Raw genomic sequence first — 27,297 nt, 5'->3', positions numbered from 1 at the left:
AATGTCAAGAACCCTGTAGTATAATATCTACAATTTTTTATGACCCCGAGAAATGAGAGAAATCATATTTCTCAGTATCAAAATATCTATATAAATCCAAGTCATAAACATGAATTTTCACATAAAATGTATGTACATTGTCACTGAATCATTTAGTATCAAAACAGGTTAAAATTAATTCACCTTTCTCAAAGATCATGCGAATTGGTCACGTCTGCCTACTTTCGTTTCGGAAACGGAAGTTGTGCAATAGGGAATGCTAGAGTTATCTTTGCATGTGATAGATGTCGCTTTCAACGATCGGAACTTCTTGGACTTTTCTAATCTCTTTGATCGAAAAGATCTAGTATGCTCCGATTAAACACGCTGCTGAGGATAATATGGCGCTAAAAAATAAAGAACGGCTAAAATGTTTAGAGTCATTAGGGTTGGAAGAAAATGCAACTGAGGGTATATGCATGCACAGAAACTGTTGCTTATTTGAATGCGTTTTATTCACAACATTATCCTTGCTTTCCTGGGTGGTAGTTAAGTCAAAAGTTTCGAAAACGAAGTCGCCGAGGAGTTATGTTACTTTCCAAAAAAAAAAGAATTTTCAATATTTTGATGTTTTTAATGACGAAATGAATTTGTATTTTGTCTAAACACTAGGTCATATTTCATGAATGCATGTAGAAAGAAAGCATTGTACACACTCGGAAGTCAAAGGTCAAGGTTATTTTGAGGTGTAGATGTAGTATATATACTTTGTACTGTTCACAGTAATACCTATTTAGCATTGCTTGCACATACAAGTGAAATTGCAAACTTCTCTGAATTCATGCTAAAAAGCATTTTAAAAAAAGAAAAGAAATCCATTAGCTATAATTAAGATCACCTAAAAAAGGGTACAGGTCTGTGTAAAGGCTTTTTTTAAATGATTAATTCATAAAAGTGCATGACTGACATACCAGAACATCAGTTCGTATCATAATCAAAATCATATATATTGGCCAATGGGTCGTTAGCAAATTTAGAGATTCTTACATCAACATGAAAGGCAAGGTCAGCAGTTGAATACAGGCGACTAGAAATGAAATTTATTGTCTTGGTAAAGACATACACAATGTAAAAGTGGAAGCTTTGGCAACATGGAAACAGTGATGATGTGTGGAATGACTAAAAATCTTCAAAGTTTCCTCTCATCAACTTTAATATTCTTGTTAAAGAATACTGTTAAATACTATCAAAACGTCGAAGTTTTCACCACCATATTTCTGCAATATTGAAATTGTCAATTTCTGAACCGTTCAGTATAACAACGTTTACTGTATTTTGTTACCAAGTAGAGCAATAAACCTTTCCTGTAATTTTATGTATAGCAAATTATGGATATACCAAAGTTTGCTATTCCTGCATGTAGATTAATTTGCATTTTGTTATACTTAATGTAAAACTTTTTTCGTTTGTAGATGAAATTAAAAGAGCATATAAAAATTTAGCACTGAGGCATCATCCAGATAAGGTATCTTTTTAAAACATCCTTTTTAGTTCCCATTGCTATGCTTTCTACTTCTAGTTTTGCTTTGTTGTGTATCCTTAATGGTCTAAAACATGGTGGACTGCCCTCTGTGGAGTAGTGACAAATAAATAAATATCATTTAAATGCAATGCAGTATCTTTAGCAAAGAATTAAAATAAGTCTTTCTCACCATATATACAGTTTATTTTATTTGTATTGAGCAAAAAAAGTAACAAACTGAGAAAAACTGTAATGCTTTTGATGCAAATTACCCTGTAAAAGCTAAACTTTGAATGTAGGGTTAATGCAGTTTAAATGTTCTTTTTTTTTAACATTCATTCAGTTGTTTACCTGTTCATGCAATTGAATTATTAATTTGAATTCCAGAATCCTGACAATGCATATGCCACAAAAGTTTTTCAAGAAATCAGTGAAAGTTACTATCTACTCACAACAAAATATGCAAGTAAGGCTTCTTATTATACCCCCCGCAAACGAAGTTTAGGGGGGGTATATTGGAATCACCATGTCCGTCTGTCTGTCCGTCCGTCTGTCTGTAGACAAGATTTTGTCCAGTCTGTTTCTCGGAAACTATTGCAAGGATTTGTCTGAAAATTTGTACACTTATTATTCACCATATGAAGGTGTGCACCTGGTTTTTTCATCATGATTGGATAATTTTTCTGCATTTTACAGGTGTTTTTTTTCATTTTTATTGTGTGGTTTTGTCCGAACCTGTTCTCAGAGGCTATTGCATAGATTTGTATGAAAATTTGTACACTCATTATTTACCATATGAAGATGTACACCTGGTATTTTCAACATTATTCGATAATTTTTCTGCATTTTACAGATTTTTTTTTTTTTCATTTCTATTGACTTAGTCATTATGGGTTTATAAATGTCTAAGGTTTGAGACATAGAATCTAGAACATCTGAAGTGTACAAAAATGTGAACTACATCTTAAAACTACTCATTAAAACTAAAAAAAAAAAAACATCACCAGATATTAAAAACAATTTTTACATTACACAGCAGATAGTGTAAATCCATTTGTCCCTTGGGAGTAATGAGTGGACATGGATCCAGTTAAAGATTAATTAATGAGTTCAGTGTGGGAAGTTGTTAGGGCATCTCTGATCAAGCAGGTGTTATCTATATCTCCTGGGAATTTGGCAAAAGAATTAAAGATTTCTGTTCTCTAATTCTCTTAATTGTAATTTATTGTCTGTCAAAGCACTGACCAGCCTTTTATTTTTAAAATAAATTTGATATAAAGTTATCAAGATTAATTTGATTTCGTATAATACATGTATGTTGTTTTTTTTTCAACAATCAATTTCAGTGTCATCTCCCACAAAGATGAAAGATAGTTGCAATGTATTAAAAAACAAAGTAATTACAATGTATTAGTGTTGTTATTTTATTAGGTTGCACCTTAGTTTCATTCATTTAAAAAATATAATGAGCAATTATATTTTTACTCTAAATGTTTATAAGAAAATTGTGAATATAACCACTTAGATCCATAAAATATTAGTAATTTGGCACCTTCTCTAAAAAACCCAGCGGGGGGTATTTGTCCCTTTTGGACAGTTCTAGTTACAAAACTTAAGACCAGTAAGACCAAGAATGCAGTCATAAACAAATTTTTGGGGGGAAAGGGGGGGGGGGGGGTGTTTTCATGGAAATGATCACAGAAAAGACTTTTATATTCACATTGTTAGTTTTGTACATCAAATTTCAAAATTTCAAGGGACTAATAGTAATCATTGTGCCCATTTATCTGTCCATTTTGTCATCTCTTTATGTGACATGATAACGTTAGTAACTGTTGAACTATAGACCCATATTTTCTGGTGGAGAGAAGAGGAAAACACCTACTGTGAAATCACTAATTTTTGTGGGGGTTTTAATTTTCATAAGATTGTTTTCGAGGTACGGAAAGACGCACAAATTCATGTTCACCATGAAATGTAAAATTTCATATGCATTATTGCTCAATACTTTTCCAACCCTGAAATCAAATCCCCACAAATCATTTTTATGCCCCGCCATGAATATGGCCGGGGCATATAGTGTTTGTCATGTCCGTCTTCCGTCCTTCTGTCCTTCCGTCACACTTTGCGTTTAGCTCTGTTCAAAGCTCAATTTCAAGGAAACTATCCAAGATATATTTGTTAAACTTCCTATGCTGATAGTTATTGATGAGAATTATGCAACTGCATCAACATTTTTGGACGTTGACCTTTCCTTTGACCTTGACCTAACTTTTCTTAAATTAGTGTTTAGCTCAGTTTTAAAGATACCATTCAAGATAGTGTAATCAAACTTCATATGTTGATACATACTGATGTAAGCTATTCAACTGCATCAACATTTTTTGACCTTGACCTTTCCTTTGACCTTGACCTCACTTTTCTTAAATTAGTGTTTAGCTCAGTTTTAAAGATACCATTCAAGATAGTACAATCAAACTTTATATGTTGATAGATATTGATGAGAGCTATTCAACTGCATCAACATTTTTTGACCTTGACCTTTCTTTTGACCTTGACCTCACTTTTTTTTTTTAAAATTAGTGTTTAGCACAGTTTTAAAGATACCATTCAAGATAGTGTAATCAAACTTCATATGTTGATACATACTGATGAGAGCTATTCAACTGCATTAACAGTTTTGACCTTGACCTTTCCTTTGACCTTGACCTCACTTTTCTTGAAATAGTGTCAAACTTCATATGCTGATACATACTGATGAGAGCTATTCCACCGCATCACTATTTTTTTGACCTTGACCTTTCCTTTGACCTTGACCTCACTTTTCTCAATTTGTGTTAAAATGTTGCATTACTACTCGGCGGGGCATTCATGTCCTATGGACATATTTGTAGTTTTATAAACCTCAAAAATGTGACTCTACGAAAGTATGTGATTTTACAGTATTAGTTTCTGGGATCCTTTTGGATCAAAGTTCAATATTTATTCTGTAATCATTAACCATTTAAGCGTTGAAAACAATTTAGATATTTTTATGCCCTGCCTTAAATATGGCCGGGGCATATAGTGTTTGTCATCTCTGTCTTCAATCCTTCTGTTCTTTCATCTGTCCATCCATCACACTGCATTTAGCTCACTTTCAAAAAAGAAAAGCTATTCAAGATATGTGAACCAAAATTCTTACACTTATACATATTGGGGAGAGCTATTCAACTGTGGCATTTTTTTTTTTACCTTGACCTTCCTTGTGACCTTGACCTCACTTTTCCGTATTTTGTGTTTAGCTCAATTTCAAAGTCACTATTCAAGATATTTTTATAAAAACACATACTTGGATACATATTGGTGAGAACATTACAACTGTGTCATTATTTTTTTTTTACCATGACCTTCCCTGTGACCCTGACCTTACTATAACCTATTTTGTGCTTAGCACAGTTTCGAAGCAATTATTTAGGACATTTTTTATTAGATTTCTTAGATTAGATTTTCACTGATGCATACTGGTAGGAGCTATTTAGCTGTGTCATATTTTTCTGACCTTAATTTCCTATGACCTTGGCCCTGTTATTCCTTATTTTGCATTTCACTTATGATACTTTTGATATTTAACTCAAACTTCTTACAAAGATACAATTAATGAAAGCTATTCATCTGTGTTATTATTTTCTGACCTTGACCATCTGTGTTATTATTTTCTGACCTTGACCTTTGCTGTGATCTTGACCTCACTATTCCTCTTGTGTGTTTAATTCAGTATTTAGTCAAATATTAAGATATTTTTATCAAAACTCTTAACACCGATAAGTATTAGTGTGAGCTATTCAAGCATGCCATAATTTTCTCATCTTGAAATTCCCTATGATCTTGAATCCATTACATTACATTGTATAAGATGTTCTTTTTGTACAGAAGACAAAAGGAGGAAAATCCACATGTGTTCAAGCTGTGGAAACATCCATTACATGGACAGTGATGATGAAGACTTTTATGATGATTATGATGAGCAATATTTTGAAGATGATGATGATTATTACGATAATTTACCATGTGATGATGATGAAGAATCAATAGTAAGAACTCATTGCTTATTTGTTAAAAAGAAATCTAGATTTCTAAACAGGTGAAATTAAAATTTGTAAATGTTGGGGGGGGGATTTTAGTTAGTTATTTTTGTGTAGTTTACTATGAATCACAAATTACTTGTTAATTCTAGCAGTGACTAGCAATGTCACCAGACTTTCTAGTTTTATCAATCAATATGCTTTCTTTCAGTTGTGGTTTTTCGGGCGATTATTTTATGATGTTTTTGCAGACTTTGTATTCGAGAGACGTAAGTTTGAATACCTTTTATATCTGCTTTGGTAGTTACAACTTGAAGTTACTGAAGAAAAAAAAGGAATCTTATATTAAGATATAAAATACAGAAAATACTTTATTATTCCATTTAGTACTGCATTGGCATTTGGCATAAAGTAACATGCTAGTTGCAATGTATAACAAGGAATAAAGGTACTTTATGCACTAACAACTAACATGAAAAACAAAAAAGTACCTGTAAATAATTTTATTAGATCAGTTTTTTTATAAATGTTAATTTTCTCTTCTGTATATGATACTTTATGAGACAATTATACAAATTTTTGTGTTTGATATAACTTCTATTATTTTTGTGCAATTTGCTCCTTCAGAAGTGATATATAATGTATATACTTCTGCATTTACAGTTTTGCAATTCCAATTTGTATGCATTACCAAGGATATACATGATATAGGGGTAGCATATCTAGCAATTCTAATTTTTTACAATTTTGCTTGAAGCCAAATACTCTGCAAAAACTGAACAGCCACAGACATTACCCAAAATGTGGTGCATCAAATTAACAGGATATTTTAAAAATATTGTTTAAATGGGAAAATTAGTTTTTAAAAATGACTACATTTTTGAAGGATTTCAGTCCAGTAAGAAGAAGTCCACGAAGTGGACAGATGACGAGAAGGAAGAAGACAGCTTTTTTGATTCCATTTTCAAGGTCAGCAGAATGTTTCATAAAGCAGAGGATACTAAAGGCTTGTTGGGGGATACTAATATCTAGTCGATGAGATGAGATACATTGTGAACTAGCAAAGCAAATTCTCAATGATTTACATGTATTTGCAATATACATTTAGCTATAGCTTGTATTTCCTGTGGAAATGATTGTTCATGATTTATTCGTGAATAATACTTGAAATATAATTTTTATGCCCCGCCATGAATATGGCCGGGGCATATAGTGTTTGTCATGTCCGTCCTCCGTCCTTCCGTCTGTCCTTCCGTCACACTTTGCGTTTAGCTCTGTTCAAAGCTCAGTTTCAAAGAAACTATCCAAGATATTTTTTATCAAACTTCATATGCTGATAAATATTGATGAGAGCTATTTAACTGCATCAACATTTTTACCTTGACCTTTCCTTTGACCTTGACCTCACTTTTCTTAAATTAGTGTTTAGCTCAGTTTTAAAGATACCATTCAAAATATTGTTATCAAACTTCATGTGCTGATACATACTGATGAGAGCTATTCAACTGCATCAATATTTTTTTACTTTGACCTTTCCTTTGACCTTGACCTCACTTTTCTTTAATTAGTGTTTAGCTTAGTTTTAAAACCATTCATAATATTTTTATCAAACTTCATATGCTAATACATACCGATGTAACCTTTCAACTGCATAAACAATTTTTTTTTTTGACCTTGACCTTTCATTTGACCTTGACCTCACTTTTCTTAAATTTGTGTCAAACTTCATATGGTGATACATACTAATGTAAGCTATTCAACTGCATCAATATTTTTTCACCTTGACCTTTCCTTTGACCTTGACCTCACTTTTCTCAATTTGTGTTAAAATGTTGCATTACTAATATACCCTCGGCGGGGCATTCATGTCCTGTGGACATATTTCTAGTTTAAAAACATTGTAGGTTAAATTTTCACTAATATAAGAAACTTCCACATATTATTATTGCAATATAAATAAATGGTTATATGTATTTTTTAGATACATTTTACATATAAATTCTTTGGCTGCTGTTTGATTTTTTAAAACTCTTTAAAGCATTAATGGTTTTTGTTTTTGTTTTTTTTTTTTTGTTTTTTTTTTTGGTAAACTAAATGGTGCAGAGTAATAAAATTTTAATTTTTTCATATAGAAATATAGACCACCACAAGATGTTGAGCTGACAGAAGAAGATGTGAGTTTTTTCAAGTATTTTCAGAGTTTATTTAAATGAAATAATACCATAAACAGGGTTATTTTTGCCCTTTCACACTTGAAAGCAATATTGCCCAATTTTCATTTCACCCAAACACACCTGTATAAAAGAGATAAATGCTATCTCCATAGAGTTCGCATTTTTTTAAATTCACCTTTTGATGTGGCATAAGGGAGGAAAATAAACCAGAGGCAAAAATCTCCCTGGATACAGTATTCCAAACATGTATTAAACAATATCATAGCAAATACAACATTATAATAAAATCCATTTATTCAGAAAAGAAACTTTTGTTGGGTTCAAATCCGGTTCCCTTGTTTTACAACATAGTGATATAATTTATAGATGCTTTGAAATAAGGAAAGCCATGCTTACAAAGTCTTATTTTTTACAAGACAGATTCTGAACATATATTTATAGTCTCTTTCACATTAACTTGTTTCTGGTTTTAGCTGAAGAAATTTCATTCCTATGATGAATGGTTGAAAGCCAGACATCCTTCAAAAAGACACAACCACAGGATGCGGGTAAGTTAAAGATGTATAAAGATACACAGCCACAGGATGCAGGTAAGTTAAAGATGTATAAAGATACACAGCCACAGGATGTGGGTAAGTTAAAGATGTATAAAGATACACAGCCACAGGATGCAGGTAAGTTAAAGATGTATAAAGATACACAGCCACAGGATGCGGGTAAGTTAAAGATGTATAAAGATACACAGCCACAGGATGCGGGTAAGTTAAAGATGTATAAAGATACACAGCCACAGGATGCGGGTAAGTTAAAGATGTATAAAGATACACAGCCACAGGATGCAGGTAAGTTAAAGATGTATAAAGATACACAGCCACAGGATGCAGGTAAGTTAAAGATGTATAAAGATACACAGCCACAGGATGCAGGTAAGTTAAAGATGTATAAAGATACACAGCCACAGGATGCGGGTAAGTTAAAGATGTATAAAGATACACAGCCACAGAATGCAGGTAAGTTAAAGATGTATAAAGATACACAGCCACAGAATGCAGGTAAGTTAAAGATGTATAAAGATACACAGCCACAGGATGCAGGTAAGTTAAAGATGTATAAAGATACACAGCCACAGGATGCAGGTAAGTTAAAGATGTATAAAGATACACAGCCACAGGATGCAGGTAAGTTAAAGATGTATAAAGATACACAGCCACAGGATGCAGGTAAGTTAAAGATGGATAAAGATACACAGCCACAGGATGCGGGTAAGTTAAAGATGGGTAAAGATACACAGCCACAGAATGCGGGTAAGTTAAAGATGTATAAAGATACACAGCCACAGAATGCGGGTAAGTTAAAGATGGATAAAGATACACAGCCACAGGATGCAGGTAAGTTAAAGTTGTATAAAGATACACAGCCACAGGATGCAAGTAAGTTAAAGATCTAGAAAGATATCAGTCTGAACAGCTTGCAAAAGGAGTTTGTATATTTATAACCTGCCTTACTTCCAAGTGGGGTGTGGAAAATGTATAACATTTATCAAAAATTCAGTAATAATGGCAGTTTAATGGGATTTAAAGCAATCATTGTTCTCTCTCTCTCTCTGTGTCTCTCTGTCTCTCTCTCTCCATATATGGATAAAAAATATATAAACAAATAATAAAATATTAAAACGGCAAGATGTTTGAATTATTATTGACTAGTATAGTGTAGTTCATGCTTTGATTCAAATTTAAAAAAACTTCGATCAAAATTTTTTGAAATACAATCTACAGCAGTATATATACAGGGTGTGTTTTATTTTTCCGGTACATAAAGAAAGGAAAGAAGAAAGCAAAGCAAAATCTTCTCCAGAAACCAAAACCTAAAAGTAAAAAGCAGCTGCTGGCAGAGCAGAAGAGAAGGGAACAGGTGAGTATTAAATAGGAGAATGCTACGCTAAATAGACGATAAACTTTCTTTGGCCTAAAGAAGACCCCTATTGATTTGGAGGTCAAAAGGTCAAGTTCAGTTATTCATACTCTGTAAGAATGTTACTGTCCATACTTTCACTGAAAGTAGGGGGTATTTAATTTGAGTCTCTCCATCTGCATGTATATCATTCTGACTGTGTGTAACACTTTTCAGGGTTCGACACTAACTTTTTAAGGCTTTAGTCCAGCCGGACTAGTGGTTCATTACTTTTACTAGTCCGCACGTGATTTTATTAGGCCGTCAAAAAAAAAAACATCAATGTTTTTTAACATTAACGTAACAATTAATATACGTATTTTTCTTTTTTTTGAAATAAAGTATTTACATGAAGTATATTATTCCACATATTCATTGAAATCTCGCTATCAGCAAGTACGATCGTATTCCCGATCTCGTTTTTTTTTTTTTTTGTCTTTCCATTACATCCAAAACGTCCAACATCTTTCTTAAAAGTGTCATACTAAATCATGGTCGCTAAAACCTTATACTTCATATCGATCAGTCGAAAAATTAAGCGCTGAATTGACCCAACATTGCGTAACTACCCGCAGAAATCTAAAAATACACGTAGGGTTTTCCAGTAAAAGTTGTCGAGAATCGGACATTGGTAATTTATTCATATTGTTTTTCAGAAATTTTTATTGGTCCGTTCGGACTAATTAGCCACATATTTTATTAGTCCGAATGAAAATGTATTAGTCTGAGACTAACGGACTAACGTTAGTGTCGAACCCTGCTTTTGTTTCCAAATTATATCTCTAAAAGCCTTTGAGAATATACAACTTTCTATGGCCAAAAGAAGACCCTATTGATTTGAGGTCCAAAGGTCAAGGTCAGTTATTCATACATTCTGTCTGTGTGTAACCTTTCACTTCCAGATGATATCTCAAAAAGCCTTTGACTTTTTTCAATGAAATTTGACATCAGAATTTTCTTGGGCCTAAAGAAGACCCCTATTGATTTCAAGGTCAATTAGTCATACATTCTGCCTGTATGTAACAATTTCGATTCTGGATGATACCGTTAAAAACCTTACACCTTTTGCAGCATAATTTTATATCACAACTCCCTATGGCCTATAAAGACCCCCTTTGATTTTTAGGTCAAGGCAGGGTTTGACACTTAACTTTCTTACCTTGGTGAGCCACAGATCCACTTGTCAAAAAAAAAAAAAAAAAGGTTCACCGAATTCTGGAGAACCTTCATAAATGTTTAGATTATTAATGAAAATATTTGTTACACAAGGCTTGAAACTAAGTTGCTATGAAACCTGTCCAGTTGGACTAATTAAGTATATTTTCAACCAGTCCCAAAAAAAAATCCATGATTCAGGAGTTTTCCAGCAATGTTGTTAACCATACAATGTATTTTTCAATACTGAAACAACAGAACACAACCTACACCTTCAAACAATTTGTTATTTTGACTTCAGGTAGAAACCTGCATTTATTTCGCTTCCAACGTACGGTAAAGAAAATAAAAAATCCAAATAATTAAGGAGTTTACATTAACATATGATCAACTTTCTATTATGATGCAAAACTGTAAAAACTATATTTTTTCATTAAAAAAAATTATTTATTTTAACTTTTTTGATATGATAAAATGTATAGCAGAAAATATTTGAGAGAAAAAAAAATCAGAATCTGCAAAATACGTGTTTACTAAATATAAATCACACCTGTTAGTAGATCTTAAAAAATAAATAGTGCATAGCTGTCAAACAATTCTAATACTCTAAACCTGGCCATCGGTGTGCATTCAAGCGTGAAGTGAATGCCTGTTATAAGTGTATATTTTCACACCTTCTGTGCACAAAATAAACAAAGAACAGATTAATTTGGCATGACATGCTTACATGCTTCTTTTTCAAGGTTGGTTTTGAATGTTCTTGTATTTCATATGTTATTGCTGTTGTATGAAGTCATGAATGTTATGTGTAAAATCTATGTTTAGTCACCAGGTTTTTCTGTATAAAGTCATGGATGTTATGCTGAAAATCTATATTTAGTAACCAGGTTTTTCTGATTTCTACAAAGTTTTTTAGCTCTACTGGTCAGAGACCAGAAGAGCCTATGCGATAATAAGGTGTCCGTCTGTTTGTCTGTAAACAATTTTTCAAAATGCTACTTCTACAGTTTTGGTCTGATTTCAATATAACTTGGCGTACAAGTAGATTACATTAAGATACATAATTCTGTGGTTTCTTGATTTCTATGAACAGTGTTACCATGGTTACTGAAAATAGAAATTTCTGTGAAATACTTTCAAAACACTACTCCTCCTACAGTTTTGGTCTGATTTCAATATAACTTGGCACACAAGTAAAGTACACTAATATACATCATTTTATATATGGATTTTTGATTTGCCTTGGATACTAAAAATAGAAATTTCTGTGAAATTCTTTTGAAATGCTACTCCTACAGTTTTGGTCTGATTTCGATACAACTTGGCACACAAGTTGACTACACTATGATACATAATTCATTGTATTGGTTTTTTATGCCCCTGGATCGAAAGATCCCGTGGGTATTTTGTTTTTGTCCTGTCTCTGTCAAGGGTAAGGCTTTAATATTTGACATGAGTGTTCATTATGACAAGACCTTTCCATTAGTACAGAAATTTTTGGTCATGTGACCTCAACTGTGACCTTTGACCTACATTTGAAAAACTTTAACATTGGCCATAACTATTGCACTGTAGTCTACGTCCCACTCCAGATCTGTGTTACCATCGGGGGCACAGTGTTTCACAAACACATCTTGTTGAATACAAGACTAAACCAAGGATCATTATTCCAGTTTATTGCTTTTGCATAGTTTTAAGTCCAACTGTTACTTTTCTCTTCCTTTGTTAAAAGTACAAACCAGTAGAGCTACAGTCTTGTCAGAGACTTCTGGTTAATATTTTTAACCTAAAACAAATTATATTTATTTCTTGTTAAAGACAAGTATGAGTGAATTAATCATTTGATTTCCTGTTGTCAATTTATAGAAACTAGAGTGTTCCAGGGAACACATATGTTGCCTGCTTTATACTAGCGTCATTAAAGATTAAATTAAATCTAAGGGTGGACAGCTATTTATTTGCTATTAAGCATTATAGTTCAGGCATTTCCCTGCAAAGAAAAAAGAAATGTTCACTGATAGTAAGACCAATAGAATAGCACTTAGTTGTCATATAAATTTGACATTCAAAATGGAAATATGATTCCCCAACCCTCAATGCTAAAATGAATTATGAAATTGAAATTACTTTTCATTTTATGAATACGTTTTTAATCCAGCTATCCTCTAAAAGAGATTTCAGCTGTCTAGTGTCTTTACTGCAATTGTCAGTCTACAACAATCCTTTTGGTATATCAAGCCCAATGCATCTTCATAGTATTTTAAATTCCAGTCTATGTAGCAACTGTATAGCAAACAGTTTCAAAAGTAAAGTACATTCTTGTGAGCTCATAAACATTAGGGGTGTGCAATATTACCAATATATGTAATATATTATCAATATAGAAAATATATTGCAATATTTTTTTTTCAATACCAGTATTAACAATTTGCTAACCGAAAGTACATGTATTACATAAACGCTAAATATGGTGTATCTGAATTCAAAACTCAGTTACTTGGCTGCTGTAAAGTTTTTTTTTTTTTTGTTTTAGACATTGCTACAGAGTTTAAAAACTAAGAATGAAATAAGAAAGATTAATTTATACTATGAGGATAACATTGTCAATTTAATTCAACAACAATTTTATTAAATTTTTTTCCAGAATACTTACTCTTAACAATTTACAATTTTGTACTTTGTTTATCAAAATGGTGTACGAAAAAACATCGTGAACGATCTTTTGAATTGTGATGCTTTTATTCTGAGTCCTCTGTCGGAGTACACATTCATTGAAAAATAAAATAAAAGCTGAGATATCTGGCAGTTTCTCAAATTTTTTGCAGACATTATAAAGAAGGTAAAAACCTGTCAACTGTCTTTGCAAAAATTACATGTAACCACGTCGATCTCCAACACAAATAACTGTGACTAATAATTTAGCAGGGAACTATATGTAACCTGTAAACATTCTTTAATGTTAAATGATCAGAACCAAGATAGAGTATTTTGGTTTCACTGGAATGAATAAAATACATGTCTTTCCAGTTTACTTCGGTTTCAAAGAAAGTGGCTCCCATCAGCCACGTACCTCAAATCACTTGGCTCGACACTAATCTAGTGTTTCGGCAGTGTGATATATACGAGGTTTATGATTTTGATAGTTTATTAATTAGCTGCAAATCTGCCATCTTCAGGAGCCTATTTGCACATATGGGGCCCGTTTTACAAAAAGAACTTATGACTAAGACTAAAAACTTCAGTTGATTGTAAAATTTTGCAAATTGACTTCATGATTCTGTTTAAAAATTGCTAGCGTAAAAGTATCTTTCTAGATACCTTTTAACAAGATTAAAACCATTTTCTATTTAACATAAATTAGAAAGTTATTAGCAGAGTTAAGTTTGGTCTTAGTCGTAAGTTCTTTTGTAATACGGGCCCCTGTTACACAGATAAGTAAATTAGTTAGCAGAAGAGCATATCATTCTGATTCTTACTGTGTTTAATGACACAATAGGTTATTCGGGGACGATTGGATTGCAATCCTTTTATTTCTTAGAGTCCTTTGATTCCCGGTCCAGCAATACATTTTCTCCTTTCCTTTTACTGATTTAATCATCTCAGATTTTTTTCAGATTTTAGTTAGAATTAAATATTTGAGAACAAATTATTCAAGAAGTGTGGAATCACCTAGTTATGGGGAGGGATTTTAAAAAAAATGTTACTGTGATTTTTTTCCTTTGGGTCATAAAAACTGAGATAAGAATGACATTATGAGATGTATTTGAATGTAGACTTAGTACCAATACAAACTGAGATGAGGTCTTTGTCTTACCAATATGCAAAATAAATTTACTTGTGTTAATTGAGGAATGTAGGTTGTATTTCTACAAAAAAAACTGAGCTTGCCCTCATGGTGTCACCATCTGGTATATTATTATTTTGTAGGAAATGAGAGAAATAGGTAACACTCTTTTACCAAAAATGGAGGAGAAGCAAATGAAGAAATCAACAGAAAATATACCATCATTAGTGTAAGTATTAAGCAGAAAATGTGTCTGACATCATCGGTGTTAGTATTCAGCAGAAATATGACGTCATCAGTGTAAGCAATGGGGTTTGAATATTATACTAAATAATAACAGATTAAAGATGCATGACTCCTAGTTTAAATTTTAAAATTTAGACAAATATCAGAATTTGTAATATATACCTTGCAATATCTGATCAGGAAGTTGATGACAGATGACCATTCTGAGGAGGTAGAGAACCAGCACAAGGAAAATTTCCAGCGTAAAATACAGGAAGAAGAGAAACTTCAGCTGCTAGAAGCACAGGAGCGGCAGAAAAATAAAAGACAGCAGCGGAAAGACATGAAAGAAAAGGTCTGTTAATGAAAGTGGATAATTGTGGAAACATTTTGATTTATGGGGGCTAATGTTCGAAGATTGTTAAATGTTTTGGGGCTAGTGGGGACCTAAATTTTTGGGGTATCATTTTGTTAGACTTCACCTTTATTTGATTTTTCACTGACTCAGAGGTTGTAAATTCATCGGTGAAGGATACCCTTGAAGTAAAGTATTCCACGATAGAAAATTAAAGCATTAAAAAATAGTATAAAGACAAAAAGAAAGGTTTTATAATGGATGCTTTAGACATGCATGTATACAATTAAGAGTTGACATTTTCAAGTAATATTTGGACATTTTTAAAATTGAAATCCATTGTAGAAAAAACAGTTACGTCAGGAAGCTGAGAAGGTGTTGCAGGAGAAAAAGTTTTCAAATCCTGCTCCAAAAAGAAAAAAGACCGAGCTAGAACTTCATGAAGAAAAACAGACCAATTTGTTTGGAAATAAAGACATCAACAAAGAAAATGTAACTCTATCAAAATTCCTGGAATATAAAATTGTTTTCCAATTTATTCCATATTAAATGAATGCAGATTAAATAATTCTGACAATCCAGTCATAAAAATCAGTGTGTTTAGTTCTAAAAATAAATCTTTACAGGTGCTTGTTGATTCAAGGAGAGCTGAAGAACACGAAACAAAGTCCTCATTACTAGGAAAACATTTCAGTGATCTTGGAAATTTATGTGGTAGTTCAAATACTGTCAGTTCCACTCAGAATTCCAATTCCAACATTTACAATACTTTAGATCCATTCCCCAAACCTGAAGATAAAACAAAAAAGAATGGTATTGAGAATCCCAGTGCTAAACCAAAACCCTCCAATCAGCGAGGACTTGTGACAAACCAACCAAAACAGACAGCCAGACCAGCAGGGAAGAGTCGATCAATAGACACAGATGTGAAGTCTAGTTTATTACAGCGCCATCTGCAGGAGTTTAATGATTTGCTGAAGGTTCAGCCACAGAGGCACACAGAACAACAGCTTAAGGTGGAGCGGGCTCGACAGAGGGAGGAACAGCAGCTGTTACAACAGCGGGAGCTAGATTCCCTCAGGAGTAGGCACACTGAACAGGTTTGATAATGTTTATATTGAAGGTTATCATTTTTAGCAGGAAAGAATTTGAATATCAAAGCAAAATGAAAATAGTTACGTGGGATTCAAAGCTAGAAATCATGACATCTTTTATTAATCTGTTTTTCATTTTCCCTGAGAAACAACTTATAAAAAAAACAAATGTTTCATTATGATAAATGCATGTACATGTACTGTATGTAGAAGTGTATTCTTATTTGTAGTTTGTACCTTTACCTCCGAGTCCCACAGACACAGGTAAGGAGCCCACAGTTATGGACATATCTGTCCAGGAGGAGTTTGAGAGGATGAGGAAGGAGCATATACGTAAACAACAGGAACTGGAGAGGAAGAGGAATGAGGAGGAGGTCCAGGAACTCAAAACTTATAGGAAGTAAGTAACAAGTCACAGCAAGTTATAGAAAGTAAGTAACAAGTCACAGCAAGTTATAGAAAGTAAGTAACCAGTCATAGCAAGTTATAGGAAGTAAGAAACAAATCACCACAAGTTATAGGAAGTATGAAACAAGTCACAACAAGTTGAAGTAAGTAACAAGTCACAACAAGCTGAAGTAAGTAACAAGTCACAGCATGTTATAGGAAGTAAGTAACAAGTCACAGCAAGTTGAAGTAAGTAACAAGTCACAACAAGTTAAAGTAAGTAACAAGTCACAACAAGTTGAAGTAAGTAACAAGTCACAACAAGTTGAAGTAAGTAACATTTCACAAAAAGTTATAGGAAGTAAGTAACCAGTCACAACAAGTAATAGGAAGTAAGAAACAAGTCACAGCATGTTATATGAAGTAAGTAACAAGTCACAGCAAGTTATAGGAAGTAAGTAACAAGTCACAGCAAGTTGAAGTAGGTACAAAGTCACAACAAGTTGAAGTAAGTAACATTTCACAACAGTTATATGAAGTAAGTAACAAGTCACAACAAGTAATAGGAAGTAAGAAACAAGTCACAGCATGTTATATGAAGTAAGTAACAAGTCACAGCAAGTTATAGGAAGTAAGTAACAAGTCACAACAATTTATAGGAAGTAAGTAACAAGTTATAGGAAGTAAGTAACAAGTCACAACAAGTTGAAGTAAGTCACAAGCTATAGCAAGTTATAGGAAGTAAGTAACAAGTCACAGCAAGTTATAGGAAGTAAGTATCAAGTCACAGTAAGTTATAGAAAGTAAGTAACAAGTCATAGCAAGTTATAGGAAGTAAGAAACAAGTCACAGCATGATATATGAAGTAAGTAAGAAGTCACAGCAAGTTATATGAAGTAAGTAAGAAGTCACAGCAAGTTATAGGAAGTAAGTAACAAGTCACAACAAGTTATAGGAAGTAAGTAACAAGTCACCACAAGTTATAGGAAGTAAGAAACAAGTCACAGCAAGTTATAGGAAGTAAGTAACAAGTCACAGCAAGTTAAAAAACATAAAGGAAGTAGGCAATAATTTAGGACAAACCTGAAAAGTGAAGTAGGCTACAAGTCATAACCTATACTAAAACATTAAAAGAAGTAAGCATCATGTTATAACAAACTCGCTTGAAAGTACACACTACAACTTGAAACAGCAATGTTTTGAGTGACTAAACTATTAAATCTGTCAGAATCATATTTGCGAAATGCAACAAAGAACCTGACTGGTGCATTTGTATAGGTCTGCCCATATTCTCAAATATTGCTGAAAATGTTCAGGAAGACAGAAAAATTACAATAAGGTTGTGCTTACTGAGTTAAAAATTGCCAGTTTTTTCCCATTTTCTTTGACAGTACTCCAAAAGTATTGAGAATTCTTAGATTTATATTTTTTATAAATTATATAACATACTGTAAGTGTAATTTTTCTACAGGGCTGTAATTTCATGGAGTCATAATTTCTATTCAACCTGTGGGTAGGAAAAGACGCTGAATTCAGGAATTGTCATTTTTAGTCTCTAATGCACTTTAAATACACTGTGACAAATTTGTGATTGCATACATAGCGTACTAATTTAAACTCATGCAGAAAAAAGTACGTCTACAGGAAGTATTCGCTTTAAAAATTTTACAGCTTTACTGTATTTTTAACAGTTTTGGCAATTAACCAATGAACTTTTGCATTATTCTGATGTTTCACATTGCATTATACCAGGAATAATATTTTCCTTTAGACAGTGGTACAGTATGCTTTGCAATAATAATAGAGTTTTCAATTTGCTCTGGTCCACCAAACCAGTGTAATAAATATACTCAGGACTAAAACACAGAGAAAAAAATTCTGCAGTGCGCTAAAAAGTAGCATAAACTACTATTTAATTACCGGTAACTGAAAATGGAAAGTGCCATCAATTTATTGCAGAAAAATTTGGCAGAAATTTGGTATGTTGCACGAACAGTGTGTACCATTAACAACATACAAGTATCATCTGTGAAAAGATTCACATTTTAAATAAAGGCTTTTTACATTTTCATCTCCAGAACCACGAGGCCAATTTCAAATATACTTTGCACAAAATATCCTTGAATAAAGGGGATTCAAGTTTGTTTAAATGAAGGAACAGGTCATCTTTTAAGGGGAAATGATTAAGAATAAGTAGTTTTAGGCAAATATATGGTTATATTAAAAAAAAAACAAGAAGCACTGGGCAAGAAAAGATCAAACTAACAGTAGAATCTTATATATTTACGCGAAGAATTATTGCGTAATTTTGCGAGAAGCGCCACTCGTGAAATAATGCTGAAATAAATGTAAAATCTCTTGATCAACCGTCTGATCATGAATTATTGTTCTTGCAATTTGACATTAAAGAGCCATTTCGTGATAATAGTACTCACAAAACAAGATGTGTTTGTGAAACACTGATGCCCCTGTATGGCAACTTATAGCAAAGGTTAAACTTTCTCAAATGCAAATTGAATATGTTGGTACCCAAAGTAAGGTCTTGTCTCGAGGAATAAACCTGTGAAATATGAAAGCCCTAGCAGCAACCATTGAGTAGAACCATTGAAAAGGTTAAAGTTTTTTCAAAAGTATGTCATACATCAAGGTCAAATGGTCAAAATTAATGGTGCCCAAGGAAAGGCTTCTCCCAAGAAATACACAGGTGAAATATGAAAGCCAAAGCACCAATTGTTCAAAAGTTATGGCCAAGGTTAATGTTTTCCAAAAGTAGGTAGACTCCTAGGTCAAGGTCAAAGGGTCAAAGTTGTTAGTATCCAAAGAAAGGTCTTGTCACAAGGATTACATATGTGTAGTATGAAATCGCTAGCACCAACCGTATAAAAGTTATGGCAAAGGTTAAAGTTTTCCAAAAGTAGGTCAAACTTCAAGGTCAAGGCCAAAGGTCAAAGTTGTTGGTATCCAAAGAAAGGTCTTGTCACAAGGATTACGTATGTGAAGTATGAAAGCCCTAGCACCAACCGTTCAAAAGTTATGGCCAAGGTTAAAGTTTTCCAAAAGTAGGTCAAACTCCAAGGTCAAGGTCAAAGGGTTAAAGTTGTTGGTATCCAAAGGAAAGTCTTGTCACAAGGATTACACATGTGAAATATGAAAGCCCTAGCACAAATTGTTCAAAAGTTGTGGTCAATGTTAAAGGTTTCCAAAAGTAGGTCAAAGGTCAAGGTCAGAGGGTCAAAGTTGTTGGTATCCAAAGGAAGGTCCTGTCACAAGGATAACACATGAAGTGTGAAAGCCCTAGCACTAACCGTTCAAAAGTTATGGCCAAGGTTAAAGTTTTTCAAAAGTAGGTCAAACTCCTATGTCAAGGTCAAAAGGTCAAATATGGTGGTAACCAAAGAAAGGTTGTGTCACAAGGAATACACATGTGTAATATGAAAGCCATAACTCCAACAAATCAAAAGTTATGGGCAAGGTTAAAGTTTTTGCGGACAAACAGACAGACAGGGCAAAAACTATATACCTCGGAATCTCCGAAAAAGTACATTCAGGGGCATAAAAAAAGGAATTTACAGTATTAATAGCTTATTGATGTACTGCAGATTTCATTTTTTTTTTCAAATTTTGGTTCCCTGAGGTAGGTTGGGGCCACAATAGGGGATCAAATTTTAACATTGGAATATTTTGGGGAAAATTTAAAAAAAAAAAAAATCCTCTACTAAAGAACAGCAGGGCCATGATAAGCAAACATTTGGTTGGGGTTAAAATGGGGGGGGGGGGGGGGAGGATGTGTTACATAATATTGGTATATAAGGAAAAACTTTTTGAAAAAGCTAAAAAGCAATATCAGTCGCATTGATATTAGAATTATCATGTATTGTGGATTCAAGTTTGGTTAAGCCATGACCCACTGAGTCTAGCATGGTGCCAAAATGGAGTCAAAATATTTCGTGGAATTACAGAGGAAATAAAATCTTTGAAAAAATTTTATGAAAAACTTCAGGGCTAAAGTGACTCAGGTAAGTGTTTTGGCCCATGGGCCTCTTGTTGATGAATCAATTTGCTTAAGTTTTATTCTTATAAAAGAAATGAATTTTTAGCAACCATTTTACCAGAAAAAATCTGTAAGAGATGTTAACTGATGTGAGTTTTATTCTTATAAAAGAAACGAATTTTTAGCAACCATTTTGCAAAAAAAAATCTGTTTGAGATGTTAACTGGTGTGTTGAGTTGATAGGACTTTGTAATAATATCTTTACATTTGTATATAGGAGGCAGAAGTGGACAGAACTAAAGGTGGAGTCTGCCCCGAAGTGGTTTGAGAGAGACAATTTGAATCGAGTGCCACCTCCAAAAATCCAAGGTAATACATAAAATTTTATCTTATTTATTAGATTCAGTAAAGACTATGCAAGCAGTTCCAAGCTTTATGTAAAAGCCAATGAATATGTTAAATGTATCAGATCCCCCAGCACCCAGTGTTAATGTCTGGCAGCAGAGGAACCTACGACAGCAACAGGTGACTTCACTGAGACCCAGGACAGCACAGGAAGAGGAGGAAATTCTAAAACAGGTGCTCCTCCTGAGTGAGAAAACAGCAGCTCAAGAGGAGGAACAGAGAAGGTAAGACTGTACCCTCCTACTGGAGACAGAGAGCAGGTGCTTCTGTCTGGGAGGCTCATTATCATATCAGTAATAAATCTAGTGGAGTAGCTAGATTTGAAAAAACGAGTAGTAAGGAGTGGTAGCTGTAGTCAGGGGAGGTAACCCTAGCTACAAGAGATAATGCTAGCCAAGGGAGAAAACTTTTTGCTAAGAGAGGTTTATTTAGGTGTGGGAGATATCTCTAAGTAAGAGAGATAACTCTAGGTAAGATTGATAACTCTAGCGAAGGCCAATAACTCTGCAAAGAGAGATAAATCTAGCTAAGGGAATAACTCTGAATTGATAAATGTATTTCCTTTATAAAATTGTCATCCTCAACAAAATATGACTTAAATTCTGCCATTTGTTGCTTGCTGGATTTCCTCCTATTTTTTATCTCCTCTACAAGAGAATTATCTCACCAGGATTCATTGTAGATGGCAGAGTGGTGTATTTTCTTTAAAAGTTATAATTTTGTAAATGTTTAATTTTATAGGTACCGAGAGATCATGGCAGTGAAAAACTTTATACCAGAACAATTACAGAGGAGACAGGAGATCCAGCCATTGCCAGAGCCCATCAGTCTTGTAGATAAAGGACAGAAAAAGATGTTTAATTATTCTGATAAAGTCACTACTACAAAACAGCGGTAAAAATGGAAGAAATCAAATTTCTAAATACTCTTTCACTAACAGAAAACATCCTTTTATTGCAGAATTAACATGTTTCTTTTCATAATATTTAGTACAACAGAAGCGAAAAAGAGCCAGGACGGTGTGTCATTGACAAAAATAAACAAACCAGTGGCAAGTGAGGGTGTAAAAAGTTTTGCTTCCATTGTGACTACTAAAGAGCCCAGGTAATGCCTGTAGTTCACAAAAGTTTATTGAAGAAAAAAAATGCTCAATTCCAGCAGAGCTTTTAACTGAGAACATTTTTTTTTCTGTTTGTAATATGTAGAACTACAGAATTGCCAAAGAACCAGGGTGTCAAACCACCAACAAAGCTTACTAAACCAGTGGCAAATGACAACAGTGCAGAGAATCTTGTTTCAAGCATCACTACCAAGAACCAAAGGTACGATTACCTAATTAACATTTTGATTAGGTCTTTTTAAGAAAAGAAATACTTGTACAATGTAAATGAATAATGTGATACTGTAGATTCCTAAATATACGCGAGGAATTAATTAACGCGTAATTACGCGAGGAGCACCACTCGCAAAATAAAATTACTCGCTTTTATTTTTATGGCGTTGAAATTAATGTTAAATCTTACAGTAAACTGTACATTCGCTAATTATTGTTCTCGCGATTTTAAGTACTCGCGTAAAATAAGGAATTTACAGTATTCCAAAAGGAAAAAACTTCTTTTTAAATGTAGGACCACTGTAATGCAAAACAACAATGAAGTTAAAATGTCAACAAAGCTTAGCAACCCATTGGCAAAAGATGTTGCAGAAAGTTTTGCTAAAGCTGTTACTACCAAAATGCAAAAGTAAGTTTGACTATACATGTACTGCACATTTCTTAATAGTCTTTTCATTTAAATGAATATGTTTTTAGGCACCATAATTACATTTCTTTTTGCACATTTAGAAGCAAAGAAGTTGAGAACATCTGGGAATCCATTCCAAACCAAAGGCCTAAAAGCAGTTTCCCATTGGGTGATAGACCAAAATTAGATGAGGACGAGGAAGCCCCAGGGAGACCCGTTCTTACCACCAACTACGCCAACCTTGTACCTCCCCCCAGACTCCACATCTCCCCTCAGACAACAGCGACGGAATCGTGGGACGATGATGGCCAGTATCTGTATGTGTCCTCCAAACTACCCACCACTGCCAGAGAGTGCTATAGGTGGCAAAACAGTGCCAAAGTTGTTATGTCTGCAAATGAAAACAGGAACAATTCTGCCTCTACAAGTTCTATGGAGCAGGAAACAATGTTATCAACTCATAAGGGACACAGGTCAAGTGTTGAAGATGAAAAGAAAAATAATGTAAAACTGAATCAAACTGATTTAAAGCAACACAGACCTGATATGCCTAGGTATGTGCCTGGAAGTGGTTTTATAAAACCTAGCGAAAAGAAAGATTTACATGATAAGGAAGAAAAAGACCAACCAGCTTCAGCACGAAGTAACCAATTAGTGAAGGAAGAGAGAGCACAGAATACTAGGAACCCCTGGTCCAATAAAGCCATTGAGCACCAGTCGGGGGATCCAAGACCTAATGCTGCATGGTCAGAGAGCAAACAATTTCCACTGAAAACAGGCAAATCTATCTCCAGTGACAGAAATCCAACTCCCCTACAAAATCCAATTCTTGAGAAAGCCTCCTTAAGCCAGAATTTGAAAGAGCCAGTGTTATCAGAAACTGGTGCTAAAGTCATGGCACCCTTACAAAGTAATCTCCAGAGTACCAATCCACAGGGTAATTCTCAAAAGACAGAGGAGTCAACAGTCCAGAGAAGTGAAGCAATGGCTGCACCTTTGACAGCTGAAGGTGCCTGCACTCTTTCTAAAGTAAAAGTTAAAGAAGAACCAGGCCCTGCCCTTCCTGCTGCTGTGACAGCAAATAATCAAAATACTGATGATTTTTGGAATGTTTCCAATATTACAAGGAAAACTGTGCAAGTCAAGAAAGAAGTAGTTGCTAAATCACCTGACTTATCTTCATCACATGATACAGAAGACAAGACTTCCATCCAATCAAAAGAGAACACAAAGCCTCTGAACCAATCAGAAGAGGAGACTGAATCCCTGATAGCTTCACTACAGCGGAAGGCGTATCAGATGACTACTTCTAACAGTGGTTCCTCTGGTGCTATACATGATTACTGGGCCATTCCATTAAAACCACAAATTAAAGTGGAAAAACCTAACAGTCCTCCTGAAATTTTTATATCACCAGAAAAGAAATTGGACAAAAAAACTGTAACTGAGCAGACCAGTGTAAGAGTTGATGCTGCATTGGACTCCTTAGTGCCACCAATTTTGTCACTTGTCCAAAACAAAGAAAAGCAGAAGGCAGCAATGTCAGACAAAATTGTCACAAAGCAAGAGAGCTGGGAAGATGAAATATCTGCACCTATTATTAGCAAAGAAGCAAACAACTCCATCCAACCAAAAACTGAAAAAAGCAAAGTGCAAATTGATAAAGATGGAGCATGTGAAAGTGATGGAAAGGCTGAAGTATTGCAACTTCCTCCAAAGAAAATGTCTAGCATGTTTAACAAGATGGCAAAGTTTGGAATCAATCCAAACCCTATTAAAAAGGAAAAGACTGGTGAAAACACTGCCACCTCTTTGCTGAAATCTGGGGCAGAGGGGAGTCAGGAGCCAAAACCTCAGAGACCTGGGTACAGACAGCGACCAATGAAACTGGTGTCTAAACCCTCCAAAGCTTTTACAGAAACAATAAATACAGAGGTTAAAACTGCAGAGAATTCACAAGCAATGAAATCTGAGGTTGACGATCTGGATAGTTTAGGACTAAACTTTGACAAAATGTCTTTGTTGGATAATACTACAAGTTCCCCTACACAAGAAATGTCTCAGACATTGGAAGACAATAGAGTCAGGTCCTCTGATTCTAAGCCTCCTTTCATGAAAAGACAAGACAGTGCAGCTCAAAGAAGTCAGAAATCTCATGACATCAGCCTAGCTCAGACATTTCACTCCAAAGATAAAGAGGATTGGGAAGGTGAATTGATCACCTTGCCCTCAAACAGTGGTCCTCCAACTCAATCAAATGCTGAGGCAGAGAACTTCTTTAAGGAAAAGCTGAGGACTGTCAAAAAAGACACTGTTGAACATAGATTACCTGTGTTGAAAAATCTGACCAAACATATGGAAGACTCCAAGAATTACCAGACTTCAGAACCACAAGCCTCACCATCTAATGATCAGTATGATGTAGTTGAACATTCTGGAAATAGTGACCAATTCAAATATACAATTACCAGTGAACAAAATTCCAAGCAAATACCAGTACCAACTTTTCCAAGTTCAGCAGTAAAAACAGCACACCATGATACTCCCTCTTCAATTTTCAATCCTGTTTCTTCAACTTGTTCCACATCAGACTCTTCCAAGCCTGTTCAGTCGTACTCCCTTCAATCAGGACCCACAGGTACAACTTCTTCTCAAGGGAACGTTGATCAAGTCAGCCCAGCTGCAGTTAAGACAGAACCAGTCCACTCAGTCATTGATTTAACAAACTCACCAGAAAAGAGCCTGGCTGCAGTGAAAACAGAACCAGTCATCGATTTAACAAACACACCAGAAAAGAGCCAAGACTCTCTTCCCCCAGGTTTGCACCTTCCCACGTCTGAGAATTCCACATCCATTCCACAGCCTTCAGGTGTTGCTTCAGCAAATCCTACAAATATTCCAAACCTTGGCCTACCTCTGTCAATGCCACCACACCTTGTCCAGGCTTATATGCAATATCTTGCCACAGCAAGTGGTCCCTTAGGTGGGATGTTGCCAGCTTTACCCCTCCTTCCAGGGATAGCACCACTTATGTCTTTAGGGTTGCCCAATGCTCTGTTGCCAAATCCACTTCTCCCTATGAATTTGATGGGGTTACCTGCACAACCTCTAGCTGATCCTTCACAGGGTGTAAGTCAACCTCAGACACACACTGAGATGTCTGAGAGTCAGCCACAGTCACACAACCAACCTCATTCAGATGCTCAACAACAGTCCCATGATCAACCTCAACCTCAACTTAAAAATCAGCCAAAACCATATGGTCAGCCTCAACCTGAAATTCAACCGCAGTCACATAGTCAGCCTCAACCTGAAATTCAGCCACAGTCTTTTGGTCAAACTCAACCTGAAAACCATGCTCAATGTGGAAAGCCATTCCAGGCATATGACAACACACAGTCAACAAAACAAGATTCATTCCACAGTCAGTCAGCTTTTCTTCAGCATTCCAAGTCTTGGACAACCAGGGAGCATGTGCATGATATTGGGATTCCACAAACAAATAATTCAACAACTGATGAAAATAAACCACAGGATTTAAATGCACCACAGATGGGAAACATCACCATAAAACCAAGCAGAGAGTGCTGGGATTCAGATGAAGCTCCTGTTACCCAAAAGTCATACAGAATGCCATGCAGAGAGAGTCGGGAGCAAGGTGCTTTCTCAATGAGACAACAATCTTCTAAAGAAAATAACCGAATGCCAGGAAAGGGTGTTCCCACAAAACACCATGATGTACCAGCTGAAATGGGGCAATTTACAGACAGATATTCCAAACCTGATTTTACAGATGGTGAAGAGAAGCGGTGGCGTGGAGGTAGAAGTCCGCCATTTAGAAGTGTGTTTGAGAAGCCTTCGGTGACCAAACTCCCCGAGAGTCTGGTCAAGAGGAAGGAGCAGACTCGTACAGTGCAGGCCCTGATCCAGCATGTCCTCAAAGAAAACCAGGAGAAAAAGAAGGTACAAGATTCATTGTGTTTAACTGATTGTAATCTCTTACTGGTCAATAAACCAGAAAAGTTTATGCATTGGTATAATTGTTTCATTCTATATTAGTGTTTATAATGGGCAGATTGAATGTAATGTGGGAACTCTTGTCTTTGCAGGCAGATTTGCTTTCCTGTAACATGGATAGAAACTAATTTTACCTCCAAGCAAAGAAGAGCAGAAGAAGAAAAGTGGTTAATGCATGTGATCTGAAAATGATGAATTCCTCTGCCCTTTTTCAGAAGAGAACATTGGCTTTTTATACTGTAGAAGTGTTTTAACTGCCATGGATTCTATTGTCTAGGAACTATGTACTTTTGCTTTTTCATGATTTTGTTGAGCTGATAAATTGTGATTATGTTGATTAGTAATCTTTTTTAAATTAGATAGATTGTCTCTCTGTAAAGTCATATACATGTAACTCTATGCAGTGGATTATTACAGTTATTGAGCTTCAGTTGTTTAAATCTCATGTTTGAT

General features: G+C 34.6%; 1 protein-coding gene across 1 annotated transcript; it reads left to right on the top strand.

Moving 5' to 3' along the window:
• The first annotated feature begins 323 nt into the window (after positions 1-323).
• LOC133178210 (uncharacterized) lies at positions 324-27,297 on the top strand. Its single transcript, XM_061312958.1, has 22 exons — positions 324-450; positions 1,452-1,504; positions 1,889-1,967; positions 5,414-5,574; positions 5,777-5,834; positions 6,452-6,534; positions 7,698-7,739; positions 8,213-8,287; positions 9,558-9,650; positions 14,772-14,857; positions 15,055-15,208; positions 15,554-15,700; positions 15,835-16,308; positions 16,533-16,702; positions 20,958-21,049; positions 21,150-21,309; positions 21,827-21,979; positions 22,076-22,189; positions 22,291-22,407; positions 22,714-22,827; positions 22,929-26,790; positions 26,937-27,297. Exons 1-22 carry the CDS (start codon positions 381-383, stop codon positions 26,970-26,972), a joined length of 6,393 nt encoding a protein of 2,130 aa, XP_061168942.1. The 5' UTR covers positions 324-380; the 3' UTR covers positions 26,973-27,297.

This window comes from Saccostrea echinata, unplaced genomic scaffold, assembly GCF_033153115.1.
Source record: "Saccostrea echinata isolate AGI-Se365-2 ecotype Australia unplaced genomic scaffold, CSIRO_AGI_Sech_v1 ptg000002l, whole genome shotgun sequence".
NCBI classification, from domain to species: domain Eukaryota; kingdom Metazoa; phylum Mollusca; class Bivalvia; order Ostreida; family Ostreidae; genus Saccostrea; species Saccostrea echinata.
Note: the sequence above shows the minus strand (reverse complement) of the source record. Positions and strands in the feature narration are given on the sequence as shown.